The following is a 25,559-nucleotide window of genomic DNA, read 5'->3' as shown; positions in this document are numbered from 1 at the left end:
TCTGCAGCCCAAGTCTGTTGCCTTGGGAAATTGAAGAGAAGGTCCCTGGTATGTAGAAACACAAACAGACCTTCCCCAGGCCCCATCTGACCCTCATGTCCTCCCAGTGCACCTTCTGTTGGCAGACCGTCTTCTCTGAGTGCACCCAAGTGGCCGGGGGCACAGTCAGGCATGGTGTCCACTGAGCCCATGGTGACTTCAGGGCTCTGCTCCACCACAGGTTATCTGCCAGGTGTCCCTGGCGCAGGTCAGCGATGTTGACAAGGCAGTGGCTGCTGCAAAAGATGCCTTTGAGAATGGATTGTGGGGCAAGATCAGCGCGCGGGACCGGGGCCGGCTCCTGTACAGGTGAGAGCCACACACCTACCCGACAGCCACCACCGCCTTTAGCTCAGGGAGGACGAGGGGAGCTTAGGTCCTGCCAAGAGGAGCTGGGGCTCCAGACAGGTCACCGGGGCCTGAGGCTCAGAAAAGGCAACTCAGAGGAGGTGACTTGAGAGGCAAGAGGGATTTCACAAGTAGCCTTAGGGGAAAGGTGTTCAGGGTAGAGGGAACAATGTGAGCTAAGATGAGGAGGTACAAAATTGAGGGAGTGCCTTAGGTGGGAGCCACAAACTGCCCAAGCTAGCAGCTGGCCCTGGGCAGACCCAGGCAGACGGGGCGCTTACCTGGACCGGCCTAGGCTGGAGGGGGGATTTGGGCTCCTGGGCACAGACGCCAGCAAGGGCAGGGATGGGACTTGTCTTCACAATTTACTTTTTTTTTAAGTCAGGATATAAATGACCCTCTTTCCTTAGCTCCAATGAGAAGTCTTAGGGAGGGACTTGGGATTGCTCCAGCTTGTGACCACAGGGTGGATGTGAGGCCTGAAACAGAGGAGCTGCTCCCCCAGAACCAGGTGGTCCCAGTGGAGGTGGAGCGGTCACCCCCAAGGAAGTGGGGTGATGTTTCCAGAAGAGGGGAGGGTGCTGGACAGATGAACTGAGCAGTATCCAGAAGCCTGGTGAGCCAGTTTCAGAAACCTGGCTTTCATGCTCTGGGTTCTAGGAAGCTCAATATTTGGTCTATAATTTTTTTCAAAAAGCGAGTTACCCAGTGAGTGACCCAGGCATTGTTTCTGAGGCAGTGGTGTGACCCTGCCGCTGATTTGTTGTGCTCATGCAGTCTACACTTGCACTCCCCAGTCCTGTACGGTGTGCTGCCCATGGGCCCAGTGGGGAACAGGAGACCGGATGCTGTCTGCCACATGGGAGAGGCGATAGTACTGGAATGCTCATCTAAGTGACTCTCAGTGGCAGCCAGGAGAGCTTTGAAAAAAGGCGAGGATGCTATCAGAACCCTGCAGGGAGATGGGACTGCTTTGGGGCGGGTAGGTTTAAGGTCAGCTTCCCAGAGGGTCTGCAAGAGGTGCAGAAGGCTGAGGAGGGAAACTGGAGTACAAGAAGAACAGGCCAGGCCCATGGTCCCCGGCAAGAGGCCTGAGTTACTTGAACACTTGAAGGAGGCTGATGCAGGGAGGAGGGAGGAGGAAGGCGGTGGGCACCATAGCCCCAGGGGGAACTAGGCAGGTCCTTGAGGCTGGTTGGTCAGGCACAAGGTGGGGGCTGCACCCTGAGTGTTATGGGCAGCCATTGGGAGAACTGGAGCAGGCCTGGGGGTGTTAGGGCCTTGCCAGTGCCGTAGGCAGAAAGGAGCAGAGTGGGAACCCGTCAGCAGGCTTTGATCCCATATTTGTCTCTGGGTGGGAGCTTCCCCATGTGCAAGACTGAGGGCTGCTCTAGATTGGTGGTCTCCACCTTTCCCCGTCCACCCTGCCCCCCTCACATCAGGAAGGGGGACACCATTTTAACTCCTTGGCTGCCCAGAACAACAAACCCACTAGAGTCATGAGAGAACAACTGGATGTCAGAGGGCTCAGACTCCACGGGGGCTGTGTAGACATGCCTTCCCTTGCATCTCTCCCGTCATCCCTCTCTCTCCATCCCTGGAGACACCAGCCTCAGGAGCATCTCCACTGGATTAGCTGGTGCTAGAAGCCAGATGGACTTTCCCTGGTGGAGGCCATCCAGAGACAGAGAGGGTGGCCTTCTGGAATGGTGACCTGCTTGTTGGAGGCAGGCAGCCTCCTCTGCAGGATCAGGTGTGAGGATTAATATAAAGTAGTCAATCCATCAATATTTTGGGAAGGAAGGAAGGGAGAGAGTGATGGAGAGCAGGACAGAGACTATCGCCCTCACACTCACCCAGTAGAGTAAATGTTACTGTTCCATCTCACAGATGAAACTGAGGTCAGCACACCTGAGTGTGCAGGGCAGGGGTCCTGACTCCTTGAAGAACAGCCTTGAAAAAACAGGCCAGGCTGTGCCAAGCCTGAGCCCATCTTCCTCCCTTCCTCCATGCCTTGGCCAGGTTGGCAGACCTCATGGAGCAGCACCAGGAAGAGCTGGCCACCATTGAGGCTCTGGATGCAGGCGCTGTCTACACACTGGCCCTGAAGACACACGTGGGCATGTCCATCCAGACCTTCCGCTACTTTGCTGGCTGGTGTGACAAGATCCAGGTGGGGACTGGCTCCTGCCTACTGCATGAGAGCTCACAGGCAGGCCAGGCCTGTCAGGGAAGTCCGAGGGCAGCACGTGACTGAATGCTGGCTATGAAGGCCGTGGCTTCCACTTCTGTCAGGCCTGGGCTTGGCCCCGCCTCCTCTTTCCACATGGCTGAGGAGTGTGGGCAGTGAGGGAGGTGAGCTACTACACCTCAGTGCCTAGGACAACACTATTTATTAGCTCCCAGTTCTATAGGTGAGAAGTCCAGGTGGGCTCTCCTGGTTTCTAGACCAGGGCCTCACCAGCTTGATGTCAAGGTGTGGGTGGGCTGGGCCTTATCAGAAGCTCTGGGGGAAACCTGCTTTTGGCCTGATCAGGTGTTGGCGAGTTCACTTTCTGCAGTGGCAGGACTGAGGTCCTGGGTCCTTACTGCCTTGCCTGCCAGGGCTGCTCTCAGCCCCTGCAGATCCCTCTCTGGTCCTTACCCTGGACCTTCATTCCCCCATCTCTCTGACTCTCTTATGCCGCTAATTGGAGAAAACTGCCTGCTTTCACGGGGGCTCCTAGGGTTATGCCAGGCACACCTGCATCATCTTCCCATCCTCAGGTCAATGGTTCCATACTTCATCATTGCAGGAGGGGTCGCTAGCGGTATCCCCGGGCTCAGGTATCAGGGCATCACCTTAGAGGCCATTATCAGAGGTTTGCCTGCTGCAAGCAGTGAGAGGTCATCCCTTCCCCAGGGAGATCCATGACTGGAGCTCACAGTGTCTGGGCTCCGCGACTCCTGTTCTCTTCATAGGCCTGAGGAATTCGGGCAATGAGGGAGGTGGGCTGCCCACCCCATCCACATCTGAACTCAGATGTCCCCATTATACTTAAGCTGGGAGGTTTGGGTCTCCTACCCACTTGGGTAGTGGGGGAGTCAAGACTCAGACAAGATCCTGCTCTTCCCTGCGCCCCAGGGGCAGGCTGGCTGCCCAGAGGGAAGGGATGAGAAAGTGTAGCCCCCTCCCGCTGACACCACCCATGCTTCTTCCAGGGCTCCACCATCCCCATCAACCAGGCCAGACCCAACCGAAACCTGACCTTGACCAGGAGGGAGCCAATCGGGTGAGTCATAGCATAGAGTGGACAGTGGCCACACACCATGTGCTTTTCACGCAACACAACGTGTGGGGCACTGATATCATCTTCTGTTTATGTATTTATTGAACATCTATTTATTTGCCAACTACTATGTGCCAGACATTTCAGGGGCTGGAGATACAGCAATGACCAAACCTGGTGAAAATTCCTATTCTCAGGATAAAAGAGCTTTCACTTCCACAGTGCCTGTTCTGTGCCAGGCACTATTTTAACTACCTGATAAATATAATTTTATGTAATCCTCACAGTAACCCTATATCAGTCAGAGTCATGGTGGAAAACAGAGAGTACACTCTAAGAAATTTATCTGAAAACAGTGTAATAATGTGCTTAAAAAGGAAGGACTCCTACACAGCCCCAAGGAACAGAAAAGCAGGTGGAGAAAGAGGCAAGAACAGAGAGACGGGTGCTCAGCGGAAGGAGAAAGGGAAGTGTCCAGTCAGCATAGACAAGACTAGGGACTGGGGAAATGATGAAATCCGGCAGCAAGAGGCCCTATCTCACCATCCCAAAGGCTCAGGGTGAGTAGGCTGTGGAAGCAGGAAAGCCTTCCTTCAGCCCACAGGGAGGGGTGAGGCTGGGGGAAGTGAGCATGGACTACAAGGCAGGGGACAGGCCAAGCAGCTTAAGCTATGGGGAGAAGAGAATTGCCTACCTAGTGCTGAGAAAAAAAAGACCAGCTCTTTCTGACGTTCAGAAAATGTTAGAAAATTTATGAGCTCATCTCACTGATTCTCTTAGCATCCTCTGGTGGCTCCCGGTGCACCTAAAATGAAATCAAACTCCTGACTTTGGCTGGCCTACTCTTCTGACCCTGGACCCTGCCCCACATCCCCCCAGCCTGTCATCTCACCCTGTGCCCTCTCCCAGGCCCTGCTAGCTTCCAGGTTTTTAAATGCCTACCCGCTGTCACCTCCCCCATTGCCTGGCGCCATGCCCTACCAAACTGCATCACTAGACTGGCCTCACAGCTCCCATCAGAAACTGTTCAGTGTCCCATGCCTTTATGCCCTGGGAAGAGGGGCTCCTGCCACACTGGATATATTGCCCCGTCAGGGCCTGGAAAGGTAGACAGGAGCTGCCTCCAACAGGACCTTTGGTGCCATATCAGGAAGCCTGCCATATCCACTCCTGGAGTGGACAGCAGACCTGAGAGGAGGACGCTGGAAGGCGCACTGTGGGCACCCAGGCTGAGTGGAGAGATAAAGGCCTTCTTTTGTATGGCAGGGTCTGTGGCATTGTCATCCCCTGGAACTACCCCCTGATGATGCTCTCCTGGAAGACGGCCGCCTGCCTGGCTGCTGGGAACACAGTGGTGATCAAGCCTGCCCAGGTGGGTATGGGCAGAGCCTGCGCCCTGTAAGGGAGGAGCTAGATGGCCCATTAGCCCCTTGGCCCACACCAGTCTTGATTTCTCCTCAAGAAAAAAAGTGTATTGCTGATGAGAGCCAGCCTGCTGCGGGTCCCGCACACAGTGGGCAGAGGTATCACACAGTAGGGCCAGTGCCAGCCATAAGCAGACGTTGTGTTCATTCAACCAGGGGGTGGCTGCGTCCGGATAACTGTGCTGGTGTTTGCAGCTGCCTGGTGAGCAGAGTCAGGGATTTCTCCACAGATACCAGAACTCTGGATTCGGGGAAGTAGAAACCCTGCTTGGTGCCCCTTGCCCAGGCCCCATGCTCTGAGACAGCCTGCAGTGGTCTATTAGTAAAACTGGTGCCGTGGTGTCCCATTTGGCTTCAGAGATCAAAGTCCTGGAGGGAAGTGAGATGAGCAGTGGGATCTGTGTATTTGCCACCGCAGCCCCTTACAGAGGGGCACAGAGGTGGGACATCCGTGGCAGCTCATGAAGGTCAGGAGAGCCTGAGCAAGGTCCCCAGGGGTGAAGACACCCTCCGTCCATGAGCCTCAGCTTCTGCATTTGTGCACTGACAGTGACAGGCCCTCCCCTGCCTGCCTCCAGGGCTGTTAGGAACTGAACGCGAGATGCTCCAGCATGTGGCTCTCAACAGTGCACCCAGGAGGTCTCCCACTCCCTCAGCTTCTTTGGGGCAATTTAGCCCCAAGAGTATTAAAGTAATAAAAAAATAATAATGATAGCTGACATTTATAGTTTTATAGTGCCTGGAGTTAGGCACTCTTTGAGCATTTTAACATATAGAACAAACTAATAGTAATTTACATATATTTGCTTATTTAAGCATCACAACAACCCCCTAAGATGACCCTTAACCTCCTCCTTTTCTTGTGGGGGGGCTGTTGTCTCTGGAAGACCCCCCACTAGCCCATTGCCCTTGGAAACACGAAGACCCTACTCCCAGGGCCCAGACCCCACAGATTTCGCCCCTCAGCCTGAGGCCTGGTGGTGGGTGGGGCACAGCCTCACCTTGATAAGAAAGTTACCTGGGCCACCAATTTATTCCCTCTTCCTCCAGAAGAAGGTCAGTTGCTGGCTGGTCAAGGTCAGGGCACCACCTCTAGCAGCAGAGTGGTCATCAGAATCATAGCTGGACCCTGCAGCATCAGGCCTTCCTTGGGCTGAGGTGCTGCCAGAACCCAGCAGGTGGGCAACTAAGGTGGCACCACAGCCAGAGAAGGAGCCAGTTTTCCTGAGGGGGCAGGGAGCGGGAACACCCTGCAGCGTTCTGAGTACAATGCACTGCTGGGCAGTCCTCAGATTCTGCTCTGCCTGAGGCTCAGTGAAACAGTGACAGGTGCAGAAGGGGATCCAGGCCTGGCTGAGGGGCTGAAGCCTTGCCAGGAGAAAGTGCTAGAAAGGTACCTGAGGTTAGCAGGCCCTGTTCCTGGCTCCCAGCAGGAGCTGTGGGGGAAGTCGGCAGGGTTGGTGGTGCCCACTATGGTGAAACATGAACAGGGCTTCCCCCAGGGATCTTCCTGCCACAACTGCCCCTCCCTGCTTGCTACTTAGGCTGCTGGGAGACGATGGCCGAGCCCCACTTCTCAGTCCCTCCTGACCCAGTCTTCTTTTCTGCCTCCTTAGGTGACCCCACTGACAGCCTTGAAGTTTGCAGAGCTGACCTTGAAGGCTGGCATTCCCAAAGGCGTGATCAACATCCTCCCAGGATCTGGTAAGTGTGTGAATGGGAACATGGGCATCTGAGGGAGCCAGGGCCCCAGGCAGCTGGAGATACACTTGATCAGAACAGGGCCTGTTGCATTATGTGCCCTGGCAAGTGCGCAACCCAGGGCAGAGCCAGTGGGATAGGGAGAGGTGACCCTGAAGCCTCATTGAAAAGGAGACCTGAGAGGTGAATAGGAATTAGCCACATTTGGGGGCAGGACGTATGCAGGGCTTGGGGTGAAGTGGGAAGACCATGGAGTAAAGGGCAAGTTAGGTTCCAAGCAATCCAAACAGGAGGCACAGTGAATGCTTGGATCTACATCTGGGCCATCCACACCCAGTCTCCCCATGCCTGGTGCCCTCCTGACCAGGCTGCATCCCCAAGGAAGGCCTTTTGGAGTCTGTGGTGCTTGGGCACCACTGCCCCCACAGCCAGTCTAGGCAATCTTTGGGTCTCTGCTGGAGACCCTGCAAAAGCTGGACGTCGGTGCCTGCACCCTTGATGTCTACCTCAGTAGGCTGAAAGCCACGTGTGGACTGTATGAGTTTGCTTGGGCTGTTGTTACAAAGTACCACAGACTGGGGGCTTAAACAACTGGCCAAGTAGCTCAGCTGGTTAGAGCCTTGTCGCATACATCAAGGTTGCGGGTTCTATCCCTGGTCAGGGCACATCCAAGAATCACTTTATGATGCATAAGTAAGTGGAGCAACAAATCAGCGTTTCTTCTCTCTCTCTCTAAAAATCAATAAATTAAAAAATTAACAAAACAAAAACACAGACATTCATTTCTTACAGTTCTGGAGGCCGTAAGTCCAAGATCAAAGTGTGAGTAAGGTTAGTTCCTTCTGAGGCTTCTGTCTTGGCTTTCAGGTGACCATCTCCTCCCCGGGTCTTCGCAGGTCCTTTCCTCTGCAGGTGTCCGTCTCATCTGCTCTTCTTGCAAGGACATCAGTCAGATTGGATTAAGGATAATATCCTTAATTGGATTGATTAATGACCTCATTTTACCTTACCTACCTCTTTATAAAAACCCTGTCTCCAAACACAGTCACATCTGAAGTACTGGGGGTCAGGGCTTCAACATATGTGCCCAATGGTGGGGCAAAGGTAATGGCCACCAGAGAGAGAAGGTATCTGCAGACCGAGAGATGCGGCAGCTGCCGCACAGATATAACGGAGCTCACTGTAGGGCACTACTTACAGGAAGGTTGGGTCAGAGTGGAAGAGACGACCCAGCAACTCTGCCAGACTCTTCTCTGCTAACAGACCCTTACTGTCCTTTTTTATAGTATAACCCAGGCACTAAAGACTCACAGGACAAAGGGACAAAGAATGCAGTAGCACCAGGGGCCACAGCTCCTGCTGGCCCTGTGACAGATGGATAGAGACCATTGCCACTTTGATATTTATCTTGCAGTCATGCCATTCATGGCTGTTACTAACAAACATATTTGTGGCTACATTTAAGGAGCTCAGACATCACCTACAAAGCTTTGGTATACTTACTGAGGACAGTGAGGTTGGTCAAAGGTCACAGCATGAAGCTTAACAATGAAATGAAATCCAGGACACAGAGATGGAGTTGGTTTGGTTCATATCTACATCTACACAATATGGACTTTGCTACCTAGGGATGGCCCTTAACAGGGAGCATGACCTAGTGAGCCTCACAGAGGACACAGCCCAGAGCTCTGGCCTCGGGGTGGACATGTGAGGGGTAAAGGGGCTCCTGCCTCTCCACTCCAGGGCCTCGGAGGCTGTCCTGACTACCTCCCCTCCTCTGCTTACTCCCCTCTGCAGGTTCATTGGTTGGCCAGAGGCTCTCAGACCATCCTGATGTGCGGAAGATTGGGTTCACAGGCTCCACAGAGGTGGGAAAGCACATCATGAAAAGGTAGGTGGTTGGGTGTGTGGGAGAGGCTACCGCTGCCACAGAGGCTGTGGCTCTGGTCCCAGTGTCTGGAACTGGACAGTGCTATGTGTGAACTCCATCCTGCTTCTCAAGCCACCATGTGCTTGGTGGTTCCCAGAGGCCAGGTTAAAGCAGGCTGATTTCAAATGTGTGGCAAATGCTTAGCGTGGCCAGTGGTAGGGGCTCTGTGGAGCTCACTTGGATGGGTGAGGTGCCGGAGCCCACATGGCTGCTGAGCACCTGGAATAGAGCTGCTCTGAGTTGAAATGTGCTGGGGAGAGTAAAAGACACCAGATTTTCAAAATGTAGCACACAAAATAAAGCATATCATTAATAATTTTTTATCTTAACTACAAGTTGAAATGATAATATTCTTTATTAATACCAGTCTTGCTTTAGTTTTTGTTTGTTTTTGTTTTTAATGTGGCTACTAAAAAAATTGTCATTACATGTGTGGCTAGTATTTGAGGCTTCTGTTCTACTGTAATAGATGGCAGTGACCTAGGACATCCTCTAACCTCTGATTCCTTGGACTTCGGCCTTAAACTGACTGGGTTGTGTATCAGGCTCTGTTACTAAATCACAATATGACTCTGGCCAACCCCTGACCCTTCCAGGCTTCAGTTTCCCCATCATTTCAATGAAGGTAGTTTACAGGCTTAGTAATTCTGGTCTGCGTAGTGGACAAGCATGGAGTGGTACATAGGGCCAGATCCCAGGGCAGCAGCTCCTAACCCTGGCTGCCCCAGGACAATCACCAGATGCCTAAACCCCACCCCACTGAAGCTGAATTTATGTGGTGGATTTGGGGTATCTGCGCTTTGAGTGATGGGTACAAATAGAGAGCAGCTGAGGGTTCTTCTGAGCCAACTGACCTTCAGGATCTCTAAGGAAACATGACCACCCATTTCTGTCTCTGCTCCAAGGGTCACGTGTGTGGGGAGCCCAGCTATATCACGACAATTCCACGGGGAGAAAGGCTTCTCTTGTATTAAAACAATGTCTCCTTGTTGTAGCTCCTAATGCAGAGCAATGCTCTCTTTCCTTGGGACAGTTCTGAAGCCCCTGACCCCACAACTCCACAGGCCTCTCTGTGCCCCACAAGGTGGGGCTCATGCCCCTGCACACGCCCTCCGTGGGCCAGCTTGGGCTGTGCCCCCCTTCTCAAATGGGCACCATGCTTGTGTCAATCACAATGGCCTTATGTAACATCCACTTTCGGGTCAGGAGTGAGGGTCAGTGTGGCTGGTGGATCATGTCTCTAGGGTCAGTAGAGGCTGATGTCACAGCCTGTGAGTGCATCAGGTGGGGCCAGGTGACAAAGCAGGGGAGGTAACTGCAAGTAGTCATAGCAGCTCATTTACCTCTCCTGATTCAAAACCTGGCCGGCTCTTCTGTGGTGCGTAGGTGATAGTCACGTCTGAATGTGTGTGCGCAAAGTGCGGAGGGAGGACTCAGGAAGTGGCCACTCTGAGAACTCCGGGGAGGAAGGGTTTGGGCAAGCAGCATCCCGTGGCTCTGTGGCGGCTGTCTTCCTGGGATCCTCTCCTAGCCCCTGTGGAGGGCCTGAAACAGGGGAGTCCTCCTCCTGCAGTCAGTCCCGAGTGAGGAACCCCCTGCCCTGTGTGATGCATCGTGCTTCACCGGCCCAGTTCCCTGAGCGTCTCTTTGAGGACAGGGTCAGTAAGCCCATTTCGTGTCCACGGATGCAGCGGGCACAGGACGCCCAGCTACTCTCTGTCTGCACCCATCACTAAAAACCTGAGGTGCGAAGCCCCTACAGTACTGCAGCTGTCCCAGCTGGGGAATGGTTCTGTCTGATTCGTTAGTTTGACATTGGGCAACGTGAGTTGCGTGCCCAGACAAACGCCTGCCCACTCCGCTGGGGCTTACGCTTGGGTGCGTGGTGTCAGACAAATGCACCGTGGTGCCAGGAGCTTGGATTTTGTCTGGGGCTGTCAGGGCAGGCACCCTAACAAGGCGGCTTTGGAACAGAGGCCTGAAGGAAGTGAGAAATGAGCTCAGGAAGAAGGAGTGACCAGGAGGGGGAGCAGTGAGAGCAAGGCCCTGAGGTGGGCGTGGGCTTGGGTGTTGAAGGTGGAAGAAGCGCAGTGGAAAGCCAGTGGGGGGGGGGACTAGTTGGCCAGCATGTGGTGGGGAAGGGGCTGGGCCTGGTCTCACATGGGCTCCCCCTAACCTCTGCTTGCTCTTTCAAGTAAAGCATGCTTTGGAGCCGCCTTGACACCCCCTTCCCCCAAACTAGAGCCCCTGTGTACCCACCTGCCATGGACCCAACCCCACCAACACTGTTTCTTTCAGCTGTGCCATGAGTAACGTGAAGAAGGTGTCCCTGGAGCTAGGTGGGAAGTCACCCCTTATCATCTTTGCTGACTGTGACCTCAGCAAGGCTGTGCAGATGGTGAGGGCTGGCCTGAGGGATAAGAGGGCGAGTGGGGGGCAGTGGGGGGCGGCTTTCTCTGATTCCACAGTCAAACTTGCACATTTAACCTAGACTGTAGTGTCACCACAAGCATAGACTGTGGCAGGAAGGGGCCTTGGGGGCAAGGAATGACGTGTGCTCTCCAAAACCAATTTCCCAAGAAGTTTCATAACTGTACGGCTACCTGGAATCAGCTTCACGGAATGGAAAACGTGCTGAAGTCAGCAGGGCAACCTTTCCCATCCTAGAAAAGCAAAGCAGAACCCTAGATCCTGGGCACAACCCTGCTGACAGATACCCACCCCCAACCTTTGGCTGTGTCCACACTAGCCCAGCTCTGCCACAGACTCGCTGGGCAGTCTTCAGCAAATTGCTTAACCTTTCTGGGCCCCTGTAACCTCGCCTGTACAGTGGGCGAATACTATATGTACCTCCTGTGGTTGTTAGGAGGGTTAAACAAGCTATTATGTCTAAAGGACTTAGAATGGTGGCCACATGTGGCATGTGCTGGATGTCAGTTCTTCTTACATTAGCACTATCCATTGTCATTGTCATGCCTCAGTCTCTGGCTGAACAGTAAGGCCCTGTTCAGACAGCTGCTCAGATGTGTCCCTACCCCACCTAAGCCTTGGAGGATGATGTGACACCCAGCACGGACATGAAAGGGAGTCCAGCCTCACTAGATGGGGAAGCCAAGGGAGGCCAGCCCATCAGCCCAAGGATTGGGGTCCTAGTGCTGAGGCTGACAGTGCTGGACAGGAGGCCCGTGCAGTCCCAGCTTTCAGGACAGCCAAGCAGCTAGCCTCTCGCTCTTCCCCTGGTCCCCAACATGGAGTTCCCCAGGTGCAAAAAGCAGGCTCCCTTGGGCCTGTGTGCACATTTATTCTGGACTCCTGCCAGGAGTTCCCTCAGGCCTGGGCAGATAACCCATCCCTGCCTTTGCCCACCCAGCCTGTTCCATGCTGACAGATTCACCAGGCTCAACTCCACGGGTGCGGGCTCTGACTCCTCTTGAGTTACCCAGGGAGCCAAGCCAGCATGCGGAGTCTCCAGGCTCACTCCACTCCACTTCCTCTTCTCCTCCACTCTCTGCAACGTGGACACAGGCCTTGTCCCCCAGGGGCAGGTCACCCTTTGCCTCTCCCCTAAGGTGACTAAGGAACGAGTACAGTGCACGTGCCCAGCACTGGCTGGGCCTAGCCTCCTTAGGAGGTCAGGACATGCATTCCTCTTCTTTCCTGTACGAAGGGGGTACCGGAGGCCAGTGGGAGTGGGGAGCTGGCACCCCTGGGAGCAGCTGTAATCTAGCATTCCTGTCCGTTTGCCAAAGGGGATGAGCTCCGTCTTCTTCAACAAAGGTGAGAACTGCATCGCAGCGGGCCGGCTCTTCGTAGAGGACTCAATACACGACCAGTTTGTGCAGAAGGTGGTAAGTTCTGCCACAGGCTCTCAGAGGCACTGGTGCACTGGGACGGTCACCTGGGCTGCAGGGGGCTTGGGCATGTGGAGTTGGACACCATCCACCTGGAGCAGGGAGCCCTCAGAGGGGGCTGTATCAACTCTTCACTGGATTTTATTATTTTAGCAAGAAACAGAAACCCAGTAGCTAAAATTGGTATAACCGAAAAAGAGTTTGTCTTAGGTCAGGTCCCTAGCAATGGAGCCTGAGCCAGGAATGCATGTGACCTACCAAAGGCGAGCACTCACACGGGGCCTGGGAGATGCCAGGGGCCAGGAAAGAATGGGGACTGAGGACGTGGTCTCAGGTGACGTCCAGCCTTGGCCCAACCCACAGACGGGCTTTGGAGCACAAATGACACCACTCAGATGTACCCCTGGAGTTGAGGGGACAGGCTTTTGTCTCCTGTCAACAGTTGTTGACTGTGGCTTGTCCACCAGCTGAAGGAAGATAGTTCCTGTCAGCTCCTGGGACCCCTCAGCTGCCACCTCCCATGGCCACTGCGGAGTGGGTGCCCACAGGTAAAGGCGATGGGGTGGGTGCTGACAGCATCTCCTATATTCTTACAGCATGGACACGGAGGGCAAATCACTCTTTCCGCATCAATTCTGCTGGAAAAGGCTGTGGGGAGGGATGCAGTTGGTGCCACCGGGCCTCTGGTCGATCCCTGATCCGTTCAGGCACAGCAGGGTTTGGGGACTGTGGCTGGCTCAGCTTCAGCCAAGAGCCCCTCTCCTTTTCACGCCTTGGAGAGTAAAATCGAATCCTAGTGGATATGAAAGGGGATGCTGGGGGCACAACCTCTATGTGCAGGTTTAAACAAACTATTTAGGAAGCCTGGCACGTTTTGTATTTAAGACCTGTACGTTCTGTATTTTAGGAAAAACGAGAGAGTAGGTCTGGGGACAGGGTGGCACTGCTGATTAGGAAGGAGATCCTGGAGATCTCGAATAATGGTAAAAATATGAACGGCAGTGAAGAAAGGAACCGATTTTCTAAAACGGTGCATAACAGCTTTTGCCATGTTACAAACCACTCCCCAAACTAGTAGCTTGAGATAACAACTGCCCCCGCAGCCCATGATCCTGTGGATGGGCAGTGTGGACACCAGCCAGGTTCGCCTGAGCTTGTTCACATCTACAGTGAGCTGCAGGTCAGCTGGAGCACTTGGTGACCACGTTGGATGGCTTGTCTTTGTCCCTGCGGTCCTTCATTCTACAGTTTGTGCTTGGGGATGTGCAGGGCTGTGGCAGGACTCCCAAGATTGAGAATAGAAGTTTAGAGGCCTCTTGGAGCTCACTTAGTTCCACTTGTGGAGGGCCAGGCTCAGATTCCCGAATGCAGGGAGTGAGCTGCACATTCAGGAGATTCAGCAAGGTTTGTTCCCGGGAGACAGGGGAGCAGTTGGATGGCCAGGCAGGAGCACAATGGGGGCTTGGTACTGGTTTGGGGACTCTTCAGGACAGTCAGAGGAGCTAAGGGGCCTTGGTCGGAGGGCCAAGCTGTGGGCTTGAGCCCCTCCTGCATCTTATTAGGCCTGGCTGGGGTTGTGGAGTGAAGTGGCCCTGGCCACAGGGGAGGAAGCCAGTCAGGCATTACCTCAAAGAAGCTACAGTGAGGGCTGAGATGACCTTGTTTGGTCTTAGAAAAGCAAGGAAGGAGCTGGGGAGTGGGTGACAAAAATGAGAGGTGCTGACTCTAGCCTAAAGCCCTGAATATATGCTGTCTTTCCCTCCACCTCCTCATGATGGCTATGTTCACCTGAATTCCTTTTCCTATCACAGCGTCCCACACCCCGATCTTTTCTGTCTCTCCCCATCCCAGCCCCAGAATCATCAAATAATATCTAGTACAACCTTTGAGGAGACCCAGGCCATCTCTAGGTAGCAAAGCCTAGACCTCCTTGTATGTTGGCCAAGGTAACAGGGAAGGCTTCCTGGAGGAGGGGGTCTTCAAGTTAGGTTCTGAAGCAGGCAGAAGTGGGGGAAAGGGTGGGTGGGCTCAAGGCCCAGGCCTCTCCATTCCACTCAGTGCCTGTCCCACCTCACCCAGGGCATTGCAGCAGGACTGCTGTTTCCCCACCCCATCCCCATCCCATATACTGGAGTCCCAGGGTAAGCCTTCCTTCAGCTTCACAGTCCATGAAGCTGGGTGCAGGACCTGTGTAGAGACTGTGCTACCCCCAGACCCAGCCTCCCTCACTCGTGGACACATTTGCATCTCTTTTCCATTCACCCATATTCCTGTACAACTGTGTTTCCCAGTGCATCTGACACTAGGCTTGGGTCTCCTTGCACATAGCATATATTTGAGTTTCAGCCTGGAAGGCAGGCTGGGAACAAGAAAATGGAGTGTGCCCTGAGTGCCAGAAACCGGAGCGTGGTCTTTCTCCAGGGGCCAGTGGTTGGTCACTGAAAACACAAACATGGAAGGGAGGTCGGGTAATGAGCAAAGTCAGAAACTGAGGCACCTGAATGAGACCTGACTGGGAGGACCTTCTGCAGGTAGAAGAGGTGAGGAAGATGAAGATTGGCAACCCTCTAGACCGGGACACCAACCATGGGCCGCAGAACCACCACGCCCACCTACAGAAGCTGATCGCATACTGCCAGCGCGGCGTGAAGGAAGGGGCCACTCTGGTCTGTGGTGGGAGTCAAGTCCCTCGGCCAGGTCAGTCAGAGCACCCTCGGCCCACTTGGGCAAACTGAGGCAGCAGGTAGCATGGTTTCTTGTTCATCTCCAACAGGAGGTATCTGAAGGCCAGGTACCTGCACAGTCAGGCCTCAGGCCTCAGGCCTCAGGCCCCATCCTTGGCTATTTGGACGCCTGCCGCACCAAGTGTGGGACTGGCAAGGGGAAGGCTGGCTTAACCTGTATTGTAGTGGACTCTGACTTGCCACTAACATCACTGCATCCTTGACCTTCTTTCCTCCTGTGGGTTCCATGGTTTTCCTACCTTTGGCCATGACTTCTTGGCAGTTGCTCTTTGCAGGAAGCTCCCTCTCCACCTGTCTCTTAAATGTAGATAAATCCCAGGTCTGTCTGGAGTTTGAAGCACTTCTCCTGTTAGACACTTCCCCTAGAGGATCTCACTCTCTGCAATGGCTCAGACCCTCCCAAATACCTGTCTCCAGGGTCCTCCTTACCCAGAACTCCTGACCACCTGGACACCTCCACCTGCATGTCCCCCAGGCCCTTCAAACTCAAAGGGTATCAGATCCATCACATCATCACAGTGTCCCCAGACCCAACCTGTCCCCAGACACACTCACCTCATCTCTAGACTCTTCCATTTGATTAAGTCAGCAGAGCCAGAGGAGCTGGAGTCACAGGCATGGACTGTTTGAGCCGCTTCCCCTTAGACTGCCTGCTCCTGGGCCACAGGAGCCCTGCGTCTCCTCTACACCGTTGGGTCCTTTGTGTCAGCACTGAGCCTGCACCAGGCCTGAGTTAACCTGATGGAATGAAGGAGGGAAGGAAAGAATGAATTCTTGACTCCCGTCTTTTCTTGCCCTCCTACTTTAAATTAATTAAATGCTCTTAAACCTAGATATCTTTCTTGCTTCTCCTGTATCCCTGCCACCATCACGTCAACTCTCTGCGTCTTGTCTTGCCTGGATTGTCGCTGTGGCGTCCTGCGGATCCCTTGAACCCCACTCATCCTTTACTTTCGCAGCTGCCAGAGGTCTGGTTGTGCTGCCCCCATGTTGGCACACTTCCACCGTGACCCATTCTCCTGCAGACTCAAGCGTCCCAGCTTCCCACCCAGAGTCTCGTGGTCTGTGTCTAACTTGCTTGCCCTTGACCCACACTGTGGCCGTGCTTAACTTTCCCTCTGAACACGCCTCGCGTTTTCTTGCTCTTTGTGAATTTGCCGCTCCTCTGCTTAGCAAACACCTCCCCAGTTTCCCACTTGGGGAACTCATTTTCCAACTTAAACGACAGCCAAGCCAGCCCATCGCTGTGTCACAGGCACTCCTGGGCACCTCACACCTCGACGGAGTTTTATAACCACTATAGTGCCACTGTCTAACCTCCCTCTTCCCCGCCCCCACTCTGCTGGGGATTCCATGAGGCCAGGGCTCAGGGGCAGATGGGAGAGAGAGACATGAAAGCACTGTTCAAAGAGCAGCTTGGGGGTGCAGCACCCAAGAACCAAGAAAAGTGGGGAACCCTCACCACACCACTGTGCAAGAGGAGGGAGCAGAATTCCTGGGACCTGGTCAGGGGCAGAGTGGTGGGACAGGGGCTACCTCCTAGTAGCCAAGCCCAACTGGAAACTGGAGGGTGAGGGAGCTCCCCACAGCGGGGCAGAGAAAACAGCAGAAGGGATGGGAGAGGGACAGAAACTGGCCAGCCCAGAGCTCCCGGCTCCTGGTGGGCAAATGCAGGCCACGCCGTAGGCATCAACATGTATTCATACATACCTCACACTTTAAAAATGGTAATTATGTTAAAATATAAATATATAAAATATGGAATATTTTATCAATCAAAAGGCTTTTAAAGTTAAATTTTTTTGTTCGTTTTTCTAAAAACCAGAGACAGAAAATTTCAAGTCTCTTGATTTTTTTCCTAAGCCAGGCTGAATTAAATCTCAGTCTAGCAGGGTGTCAGAGGAGAAATAGTCAGAGAAAGCATTTTTGCCATCAGAAATGGTTTTGTCCAGGCAACCAGGGCCTGCAGGGTGGCAGTCTTGTGGGAATACATGGGGGATCCATGCTGACAGGAGAGCGGGAGGCTGTATCTTGGCCAAGAGCACTTACCCTGCACCTGGAGAGTCAGTGCCAGGAAGGAGAAGGGAGGCAGTCCTGGGAGGTCTTGTGCATCAGGACCACTGTCCAAAGCCTGTCCCCACCCCCACCCCCCCACCATTTCACAGTGACCAATGGAGAGCCATCTGGGAGGCTGCACTAGCCAAAAAATCCAGATATGTTTTCAGATTAAATGCCACCAGAAAAATCCAAGTCTTTGTCATGTCTTGGGCTTTGGCACTGGCCTTGGACAGGCTTGGATCCAAATATCAGCTCTGTCATAGACCAACTCTAAGCCTCATTTATATCAGCAACATTAGTTGAAAGAGTCGTGAGGCTCACATGAACTCACATGTCTGGGACGGGAAAACTATTCACAGAATGTGGCATCCACTATACAGGTATCACAAAGTGCACTGCTGGAGTGGGATGTGCATGTGGCTGGCGGGACCCAGCCCGGATGGGGAGGAGCTAGAACACTGGAGGAGCACCTTCCCCCATGCAGTGGGCCTCTGTTTCTCCCACAGGTTTCTTTTTCGAGCCAACCGTTTTCACAGATGTGGAGGACCACATGTTCATAGCCAAGGAAGAGTCCTTTGGGCCCGTCATGATCATCTCTCGGTTTGCCAATGGGTAGGAATCCTGCTTGTATCTCTCAAGAGCCTGGTTTTTTGCCATGTGTTACTGGGTTCTTCACATGAGCTTGTGGGGTCAGGAGGAGAACTCACACAAGTGGGGGTGTGGATGCAACCTGGCTGCCAGCTGAGCCCTCATCAGCCACTCAGGTGAGGAGAGCCCCAAGGGACTGGCAAGGCTTTAGGTCCCAATATGAGCATTCTCTGAGCCTTTGGATGTCTCTCATGGTGTGTTGGGCTGTGTAATAAACCACCCCAAAACTCAGTGGCTTGGAATAGCAACAGTTACTTATTTCACTCATGAATCTGCAGTTTGGTTAGGGTTTGATGGGGCTCACCGCCTCTGCCCTGTGCTTCGTCTGGGATTCAATGGGGATGCCTGGAGTGGTTGTCCTTGAGTGGGCTCTGGGCCTCCCTAAAGGCTCTCTCCCGTGGCAGCCTCAGGGCCTCCCACACAGAAGCTGGGTGGAAGCTTCGAGACACCTCAAGATCCACTGGTCAGCCTCAGAAATCCCAGAACCTAACTTTCACCGTGTTCTATTGGCCCATCAAGTCACCAAGGCCAGCCTGGGTTTAGAAGGAGAGGGATCGGACTCTGTGGCCATATTTGAACTACCGCAAGTTCTTCTATTGGCTATTCTTTCTCAGAACAGAGCCTTTGAACAGGTTTCAGATTGGCATCTCCTCCTAATCCACCTGACTTTCAGCTGTCAACAAATTATCAAAATTATCATCACCTTCTGCTGGTATTAGAACAAGATACTTTTCTGCTATCTAACGAGCAAATATTGCGCTAGGTCTTCAAGGGACACCTCAACATGGCTCCCTGGGGAATACCCTGTGTGGCGAGGGCCTCACCTGACTTCTTTGGGCCCCTAAGGCCCCGTCTGTAAAGTGAGGGGCTCACCCTTGATGACCCAAAGGGTGTCTGTGTGCAGATTCAACTGTTCTTCCTCCTCTTGTTAACTTTTTTCTTTCCTCTGCTGCCTTGTCTCCCCCACTCTTGCTATAGGCCTGGCGTGTTTGTCCTCAGAAGGTCCTGAGTGGTGGGGAGCTTGGATGGGGCCAGGTTCCCCTTTTGAGGAGGGGTGCAGGTCTCCCTGAATCCCATATCCAAGGCTGTCCCCAACCATCCTTCACCAAGTTCTTCTTGGATTTTCCTTGCAGTGATGTGGACGCTGTGCTGTCTCGGGCCAATGCCACAGAATTTGGCTTGGCCTCTGGTGTCTTCACCAGAGACATCAACAAGGCCCTGTACGTCAGTGACAAGCTGGAGGCAGGCACCGTGTTCATCAACACGTACAACAAGACCGATGTGGCCGCTCCCTTCGGAGGGTTCAAGCAGTCTGGATTTGGCAAAGACCTGGGTAACCTACTCCTAAACATCTGTTAGAGGCCACTTGGTTCCAGGCCCTGTCCCAAGGGCCAGGGGTGTAACATTGAAAGATGGCAGTTGATGCTCACGTCTTACTGGAAAGGGACAAGTGATAATTAAGGCATTACACAAGATCCTTCTAGAAAGTGAGGAATGCTGGAAAAAGCAGGTGGGGGAGTTGTCAGGCAGCCACAGACCCCTCATGCTGGCTGCGGGGCTGAAACATACCAGCCACATAGCACAGCCAAGTTCCGGGGGGTCCCAGGGACCCTGTGAGGCACCCCTTTTTCCAGTCACAGTTTGACCTGGAATTAGCTGGGAGGCAGCAGTGGGGAGAGGCTGGCACATCTGGGTAATAGGAAGGCACCAAGAGAGCCTCTCAGCTGCTCTGGAGCTGCTAAGGCTGCCCTCCCTAAGTGTAGGTGGTTGGAGCTGGAGAAGTCTCTGGAACAGTGGTCTCAGATTGGTTCTGTATTCCAATGCCTGTTGGAATCCTGGCCCCCACTCCCTGACGGCTGACCCACTGGGTCTCGGTTTCTCACCTATAACTGGGGCTGAGTCAGACCCCACTCACTTGCTGGGTTTTGTGAAATAACATGGGTGCAGCAGGTACTGTGACGATGAGAGTCCCAATGGCACGTGCTGTCTTGCAGGAGAGGCGGCCCTGAATGAGTACCTGAAGGTCAAGACAGTTACTTTTGAGTACTGAAGAAAGGCCCCAGGAGAAGAAAGCCTTCGTCTCACCATCCACAACCTGACCTGCCTCCCCTGGCAGCCTGATTGTCCTTCTAGCCCCCTCCTGGGTGCACAGAACCTCCACCTAAAGTGGCCAGTGGAAGCCTGCTGCCTGGAACCGTTCCCTGTCCAGGACCCCAGTCCCCCAACCCCAGTCCAATCAGAGCAACATTTGGCTTATTGAGAAAGTGGCCCCAGGGCGAATAAATGTTCTGATCAGCAACAGCCAGCACCCCGTGTGTCTTTCCTGCCTATCTGGGTGTGCCCTGGGTGTGCCCTGGGTGGCCCTGCAAGTCCTGGCACACAAATGAGTCTGGGCCCTGGAGAGTCGGTTGCTGTGGGGAGACACAGAATTGAGAAATGGGTGTTGTCAGCTCCAGCCTCAGAAAGCAGATGCTGAGGAGGAGTTAAGAGTTTGAGAGGCTTGTGGGGGTAACCCCCACCCCAGGCACCACGGGGAGGAAGCAGGAAGGGTTGGAGAAGCTCAGACCGTGATGCAGCCCCGCTCCATCAGTAACCCCGGCCTGTGGTGGGAGCCTCCCTCCTCCGACACACTCCCAGAGCTTGGATTTAGCCAGGCACCCACTATAGTTCTATTTGAGACCTCTGGTTTCCATATGCAAGACTAGGCTCCTAGCTTCTCCACCGTTATTTTTTTTTAATTAATTTTTAAAATCCAAAATGTGTTTATTGGGATGGTTCCCCACTCATCTTGATTCCAGGTGCTTTTAGTGCAGCTCCCTTCTGAAGGAGCATCCTCTGCAAGCCTGGCTTTCCCTCCTGTCAGCTGGCTGACAGAGGACAGTGGAGCAGCCGACACACAGGACTACCGTTTGTGCGTGACTAGGGACGGGGGTGACTTTACAGCGCCCTGGGCATTGCACATCCCTCAAGCAGGAACTGGGGCTCTGCACCAGGTGCTGCTTCTTGTGTTTCTTCTCTCCTGGCGAGGGACTGGGGGGGTCTGTAGTGAAAAGCATGTTGTCGTGGGGAGGTCGTCACCGCTGGAAAAGTTCTTTTCCCCCTTTAAGAATGTCCCTGAAACTATAAAGTAAGTGTAGTTTTAAAAAACACCCAGTTGTCCCCTCCTATGTATTTCTCACCTGGGTGTCTCCTTTACTTTTACAAAGAAGCCTTCATTTCTGACACTTCTGGCCACCAAATGTGTGAGGGTTTTCCCCCACATCAAGCAATTTTCTGCAACACCAACTAAATGGCCTGTGATATAACCCAATTCCCCAATTCCGACACTGTCTACCAGGAGAGAGTATCAGACCCTACACGTTAGGGCTCAGTCCCACAAGATTGCCCCACCCCATTTCAGGTGTCAATCTGAAGATGTCAGTAGGTCCCCAAGTTACCTCCAACTTCTATCCTCATTAGGTTCAACTGATTTGCTAGAGCAACTCACAGAACTCAGGGAAACATTTACTTACGTTTACCAGTTTACTATATAGTAATGGGTATAGTAAGGATACGGATGAACAGCCAGATGAAGAGAGTCGTAGGGTGAGGTCTGGGCAAGTCCTGAGTACAGGAGCTTCTCTCTCCTTGCAGTTGGGATGCTTCACCCTCCCCATGTGGGTTTGTTTGCTAACCTGGAATCTCTCTGACCCTGTGCCATGGAACTTGTGGAGGAATCCTCAAGTAGGCACGATCAATTATGAACTCAACTTCTAGCCTCTCTCCCCTCTCTGTAGAAGTGGGGGGAGGGGGGACTGGAAATTCCAAGTTTCTAACCATGGATTGGTCTTTCTGGTGACCATTCCCCATTCAGGAGCCATCTGTGCGCCCACTCAGAGTCACCTCATTACAACATAAGACGCTCCTAGTGCTCTATCACTTAGAAAATTACAAGGGTTTCAGGAGCTTTGTGCCTGGAGCAAGGCACAGAGACCAGTATATATTTTCTATTATCTCATAAGGATTGTAAGACTTAGTTATTTCCCATTTCCTTTCCTTTATCTCATTCTTTCTTAAGTCATAGAAACCCCAAATTTTACACCTGGGGGTGTTTGAGCACATGGCTGACCAAAAAAAAGACGCAGTCCCCAGCCTCCTTTGCAGCTAAGCAGTAGTCATGGAAACCAGTCTAATGGACAGAATTTGAGTGGAAGTGACATGTACCACTTCCAGACATGCCCTTTAAGGGAGGGGTCAGCTGTCACTCTCCCTCTTTTCCTCTCCTTGGGCTGGCTGGAGGCAGACCCAGTGGACACAGGGGCGAGCATTTTCCAACCATGTGGATATGGCAGCACCTGGGGTGGGGCGAGAGTAGGAGCAGCACACGATGGAAGAAGTCTAAATCCCCAGCGTCAAGGAGGCGCACACCAACCGAGGAAACTCGCCAGCAGGCTATTGCATGGGAAAAATAAACTTTCACCACTCTCTTTTCGTAATTTTTAAATGCATTTATTTCTCACCAGGTTCATAGAAGAGTTTGAGGCAGTTTAGAAATATAATAAACAGAATAAAAATATAAATGAGCACATTGGGACAAAGAGAAATGTAGAAAGAGAAAATCAGGAGTGTGGTTGATATTGAAGCTGCATGCTGTGAAATTGTATACCCTTCTAAAGTTGGACCGCAATTTAGCTCAGAGTTTCTAGCCACCTAGAGTGCAAAGAAACCTAACCAGTGACTTAATTCATGGTGTCTTTATGACAGAAACAAACAAGTTTTGTTTTTTTCCTGGAGTAGAGAAAGAAATTAATCTTATGAGTCCTCTTGAAACAATTATTTTGCAATATGATGACCACTGTCTTATACTTTTCATTAGTAGGGTGGTAAGTTGCAGACAGTTGCTTCTTGTGACCTGCCCCAAAGTAGGCTGAGCACAGGTTAAAACACAACCAGTACAAGCAACTGTACATGTAGTGGAGCTGGAGCACATACTGCTCCAACTAGAATGGGAGTGGGAGCGTGGGGTGGACAGACTGCTGCGGTCCAAACTCTAGTTTATGTTGATCTGATTTGATCCAAATGTGTTGGGTCTGAGGAAATGGAACTTACCGGAAGCTGTTTCAGAAAGAGCCTTGCAATTATTAAGAAATGTTCCGACGTGGCAAAAATGGGGTGCTGAGGATGTCTATAGAAGCCAGCTCCCTCCAGCTCTGAGAACTCACATCCCTTTCCAGTGAAGAGCTGAAACACTGGGAAGGCGTCTCCTCCACTACCACAGGGCTAGACCAGCGCCAGGCAGAGTGCACCTGCAGGGGCAGAGCCCTCTAGCTGGACAGGGGCCTCGCCCAGGGCCACCCAACAGCCCTGCAAGTATGCACTGAGGGAAGTGTTGCACTGAGTGGCGTTTCCTTCTTCAGGGTGCCCCAAATTGTGGGTTCCTGGTGTCACTTGACATTTCCACCCTTCGGACTTCCCTCCGGAGGAACTAACATTCTGGCTCTGTGAGCATGAGCAGGCTTCTAGCAACTTTGCTGGAGGCACCCTCCCTCCAAAATCTCTCATCCCTCTTCAGATATTGATTAGAACAGGTCAGTGGTCAAAAGATGTATTTTGAGTCCATCAGGGAGAATCGAACCTGGTGTTGTGAAATTCGTTAGGTGCGATACTGGTATTATGGGAACGTTTGAGAAAAACCAGGTCTGTCAATCAGATACACATCTCAAGTATTTAAAGGTGAAATACGTTTGTTGGGAATGCATTAAAATTACTGGGGTGGGGGCAGGTTGTGTGGGGGAGGAACATCGATGGATAAGAGAGGCAAGGTGCAGACAGGTGGCCGACGGGTGTGGGCCGTTGTACAGTTTTACTTGTGCAGGTCTGAGCATTTCCATAATTGAAAAGTTAACCACACAGCAAAACACTAACCCTGGCGACCTGCGGGCTGCAGCCAGCCGTGCGCCCTAGGACGGCGTCCTCACCCTCCTTGGAAGAAGCGGCCCTCGCGCCCCCGCCCCTCCCGGCGGTTTCTCCGCAGGAGGCTCGGTTTCCACCCCGGTCAACCCGCCTCAAACGAGAAGTTTCCCCAAAGGGCGGTGGGGGGCATCCACTGCAAAGCCGCCGGGAGGGAGTTCGGCGAGCTGGGGAAGCGCCGGTGCGCGGGGCGGCTCCCGCCCCGGGCGGGCCCCCGGCCCCCGCCTCCCCGCCGCGGGGCCCCGAGGCGCGGCGGCGCGCCCAGCCTTCCGGCGCCCGGGAGCCGCCTCCTCCGTCCCCGCCGGCCGGGAGGCGCCCGGGAGGGGGCGCGGTGGAGCCCGGGCCTGCGCCGATCCCCCCGCGGCCCCGCCGCCGCGCGTCCGCCGCCCGCCGGCCCGCCTTCCGCTCGCCGCCGCTCGGGCGCGGGTCGGGTAAGCGCGCAGCCCTGGGCGGGGAGGGACGGGAGCCCGGGCGGGTCCGCGGCGCACGGGGCCCGAAGGGGAGCCCGGGGCGCTCCGAGGGAGGCCCGGGCGGGGCGGGGCCGGAGCCGGGAACCGGGATGCGCGGAAGGCCGAGTAAACGTTGGATCCGAGGGGATCCCAGGCGGGGTGGGGCGCACCCGGGGAGCCCGGGGGAGCCCGGGGCTTGCGGCGCGGGGATCCGATGGGAGGCCCCGGGTTGGGGGAGCACCGGAGGGGAACCTGCGGCGGGCGGGGAGGGGCCGATCGAGGAGGTAAAACGGGAGAGGGAAGCGCAGGGAAGCGCAGGGAAGCGCAGGGAAGGGCAGGGAAGCGCGGCGGCGGCGCTGGGGGGGGAACCGGTTAGGGCCCGGGGCGGGGGAGGCGGGCGCGGGCCCGGCGCCTGGTGAGGGGGAGGGACTCGGAGGGCGCGGGGCGGGGACGGCGCTGGCGGGTGTGGGGGCGGGGGTCTGCAGGAGAGGGGACCCGGCGCGTGGAGGTGGGGTCAGGTCCTGTTTTCCAGGTAGTTCTGAGGCTCGGCCCCCTCACTGCACACCCGCGCTTCTGGTGTCTGGGCTTTACTGTCCAGCTCCCCAGGCAAATTCTCCAGCCCCTTCCCCCCTCCTCCCCCACTGATCAGAAACTGCTCAGGTATGTCCTCTGGGTGCTTCTGAGGCTGTCCTCGGTTAAGAACCAGTGATCTAATAAAACGCTGGAGCTGTGAGGGGTTTGAACTGGGGCTGGGGCCAGCCAGGAGTCCTGTGAGGCAGCTGAATCATTCCTTGCAGTCTTCACAACTCTTTTTGAAGTAGGTGCTGTTATCATTTAACAGATGAGGCAATGGAGGCGCAGAAATTTAACTTTCCCAAGGACACACGTCTAGGAAGAGAAGCTGAGATACCAAGCTTTATGGCAGGCTCCAAAGCTCTCCCATTGAACCAGGTCACCTGTGAAGGGAGGGGGGGCCTCACAGCATCTTGACACCCCTCCCCTACCCCCCCCATGGTCAGTAATGGCTTGGCCTCCCACTAATTTACATGAGGCACTAAGCACCTGTCCCAGAGCACTGGGGTGCCCAGAGGCCTGGGATCCAAGGCTGGCTCACCACCCCCCCCTCATTGGGTGAGGCAGTGTCAGTGT

The 25,559-nt window shown here is 53.9% G+C and overlaps 1 protein-coding gene across 2 annotated transcripts in view; it reads left to right on the top strand.

Annotated features, from left to right (window-relative positions):
• ALDH1L1 (aldehyde dehydrogenase 1 family member L1) overlaps nucleotides 1–20,295 on the top strand; it is a 49,631-nt gene extending 29,336 nt beyond the window's left edge. For both annotated transcript variants that reach the window (XM_016197310.2, XM_016197311.2), the window contains 12 exons: nucleotides 221–348; nucleotides 2,410–2,560; nucleotides 3,589–3,659; nucleotides 4,923–5,028; nucleotides 6,697–6,784; nucleotides 8,579–8,672; nucleotides 11,010–11,109; nucleotides 12,461–12,559; nucleotides 15,094–15,259; nucleotides 17,871–17,976; nucleotides 19,146–19,345; nucleotides 20,007–20,295. In XM_016197310.2, coding sequence (XP_016052796.2) covers nucleotides 221–348; nucleotides 2,410–2,560; nucleotides 3,589–3,659; nucleotides 4,923–5,028; nucleotides 6,697–6,784; nucleotides 8,579–8,672; nucleotides 11,010–11,109; nucleotides 12,461–12,559; nucleotides 15,094–15,259; nucleotides 17,871–17,976; nucleotides 19,146–19,345; nucleotides 20,007–20,062 — 1,365 coding nt within the window. In that variant the 3' untranslated portion in view covers nucleotides 20,063–20,295. The remainder of the gene's footprint in view (nucleotides 1–220; nucleotides 349–2,409; nucleotides 2,561–3,588; nucleotides 3,660–4,922; nucleotides 5,029–6,696; nucleotides 6,785–8,578; nucleotides 8,673–11,009; nucleotides 11,110–12,460; nucleotides 12,560–15,093; nucleotides 15,260–17,870; nucleotides 17,977–19,145; nucleotides 19,346–20,006) is intronic.
• The last annotated feature ends 5,264 nt before the right edge of the window (nucleotides 20,296–25,559 follow it).

Source organism: Miniopterus natalensis, chromosome 7, assembly GCF_054644295.1.
Source record: "Miniopterus natalensis isolate mMinNat1 chromosome 7, mMinNat1.hap1, whole genome shotgun sequence".
NCBI classification, from domain to species: domain Eukaryota; kingdom Metazoa; phylum Chordata; class Mammalia; order Chiroptera; family Miniopteridae; genus Miniopterus; species Miniopterus natalensis.
The sequence above is the reverse complement of the archived record's forward strand: the minus strand, read 5'-3'. Positions and strand labels throughout refer to the sequence as shown.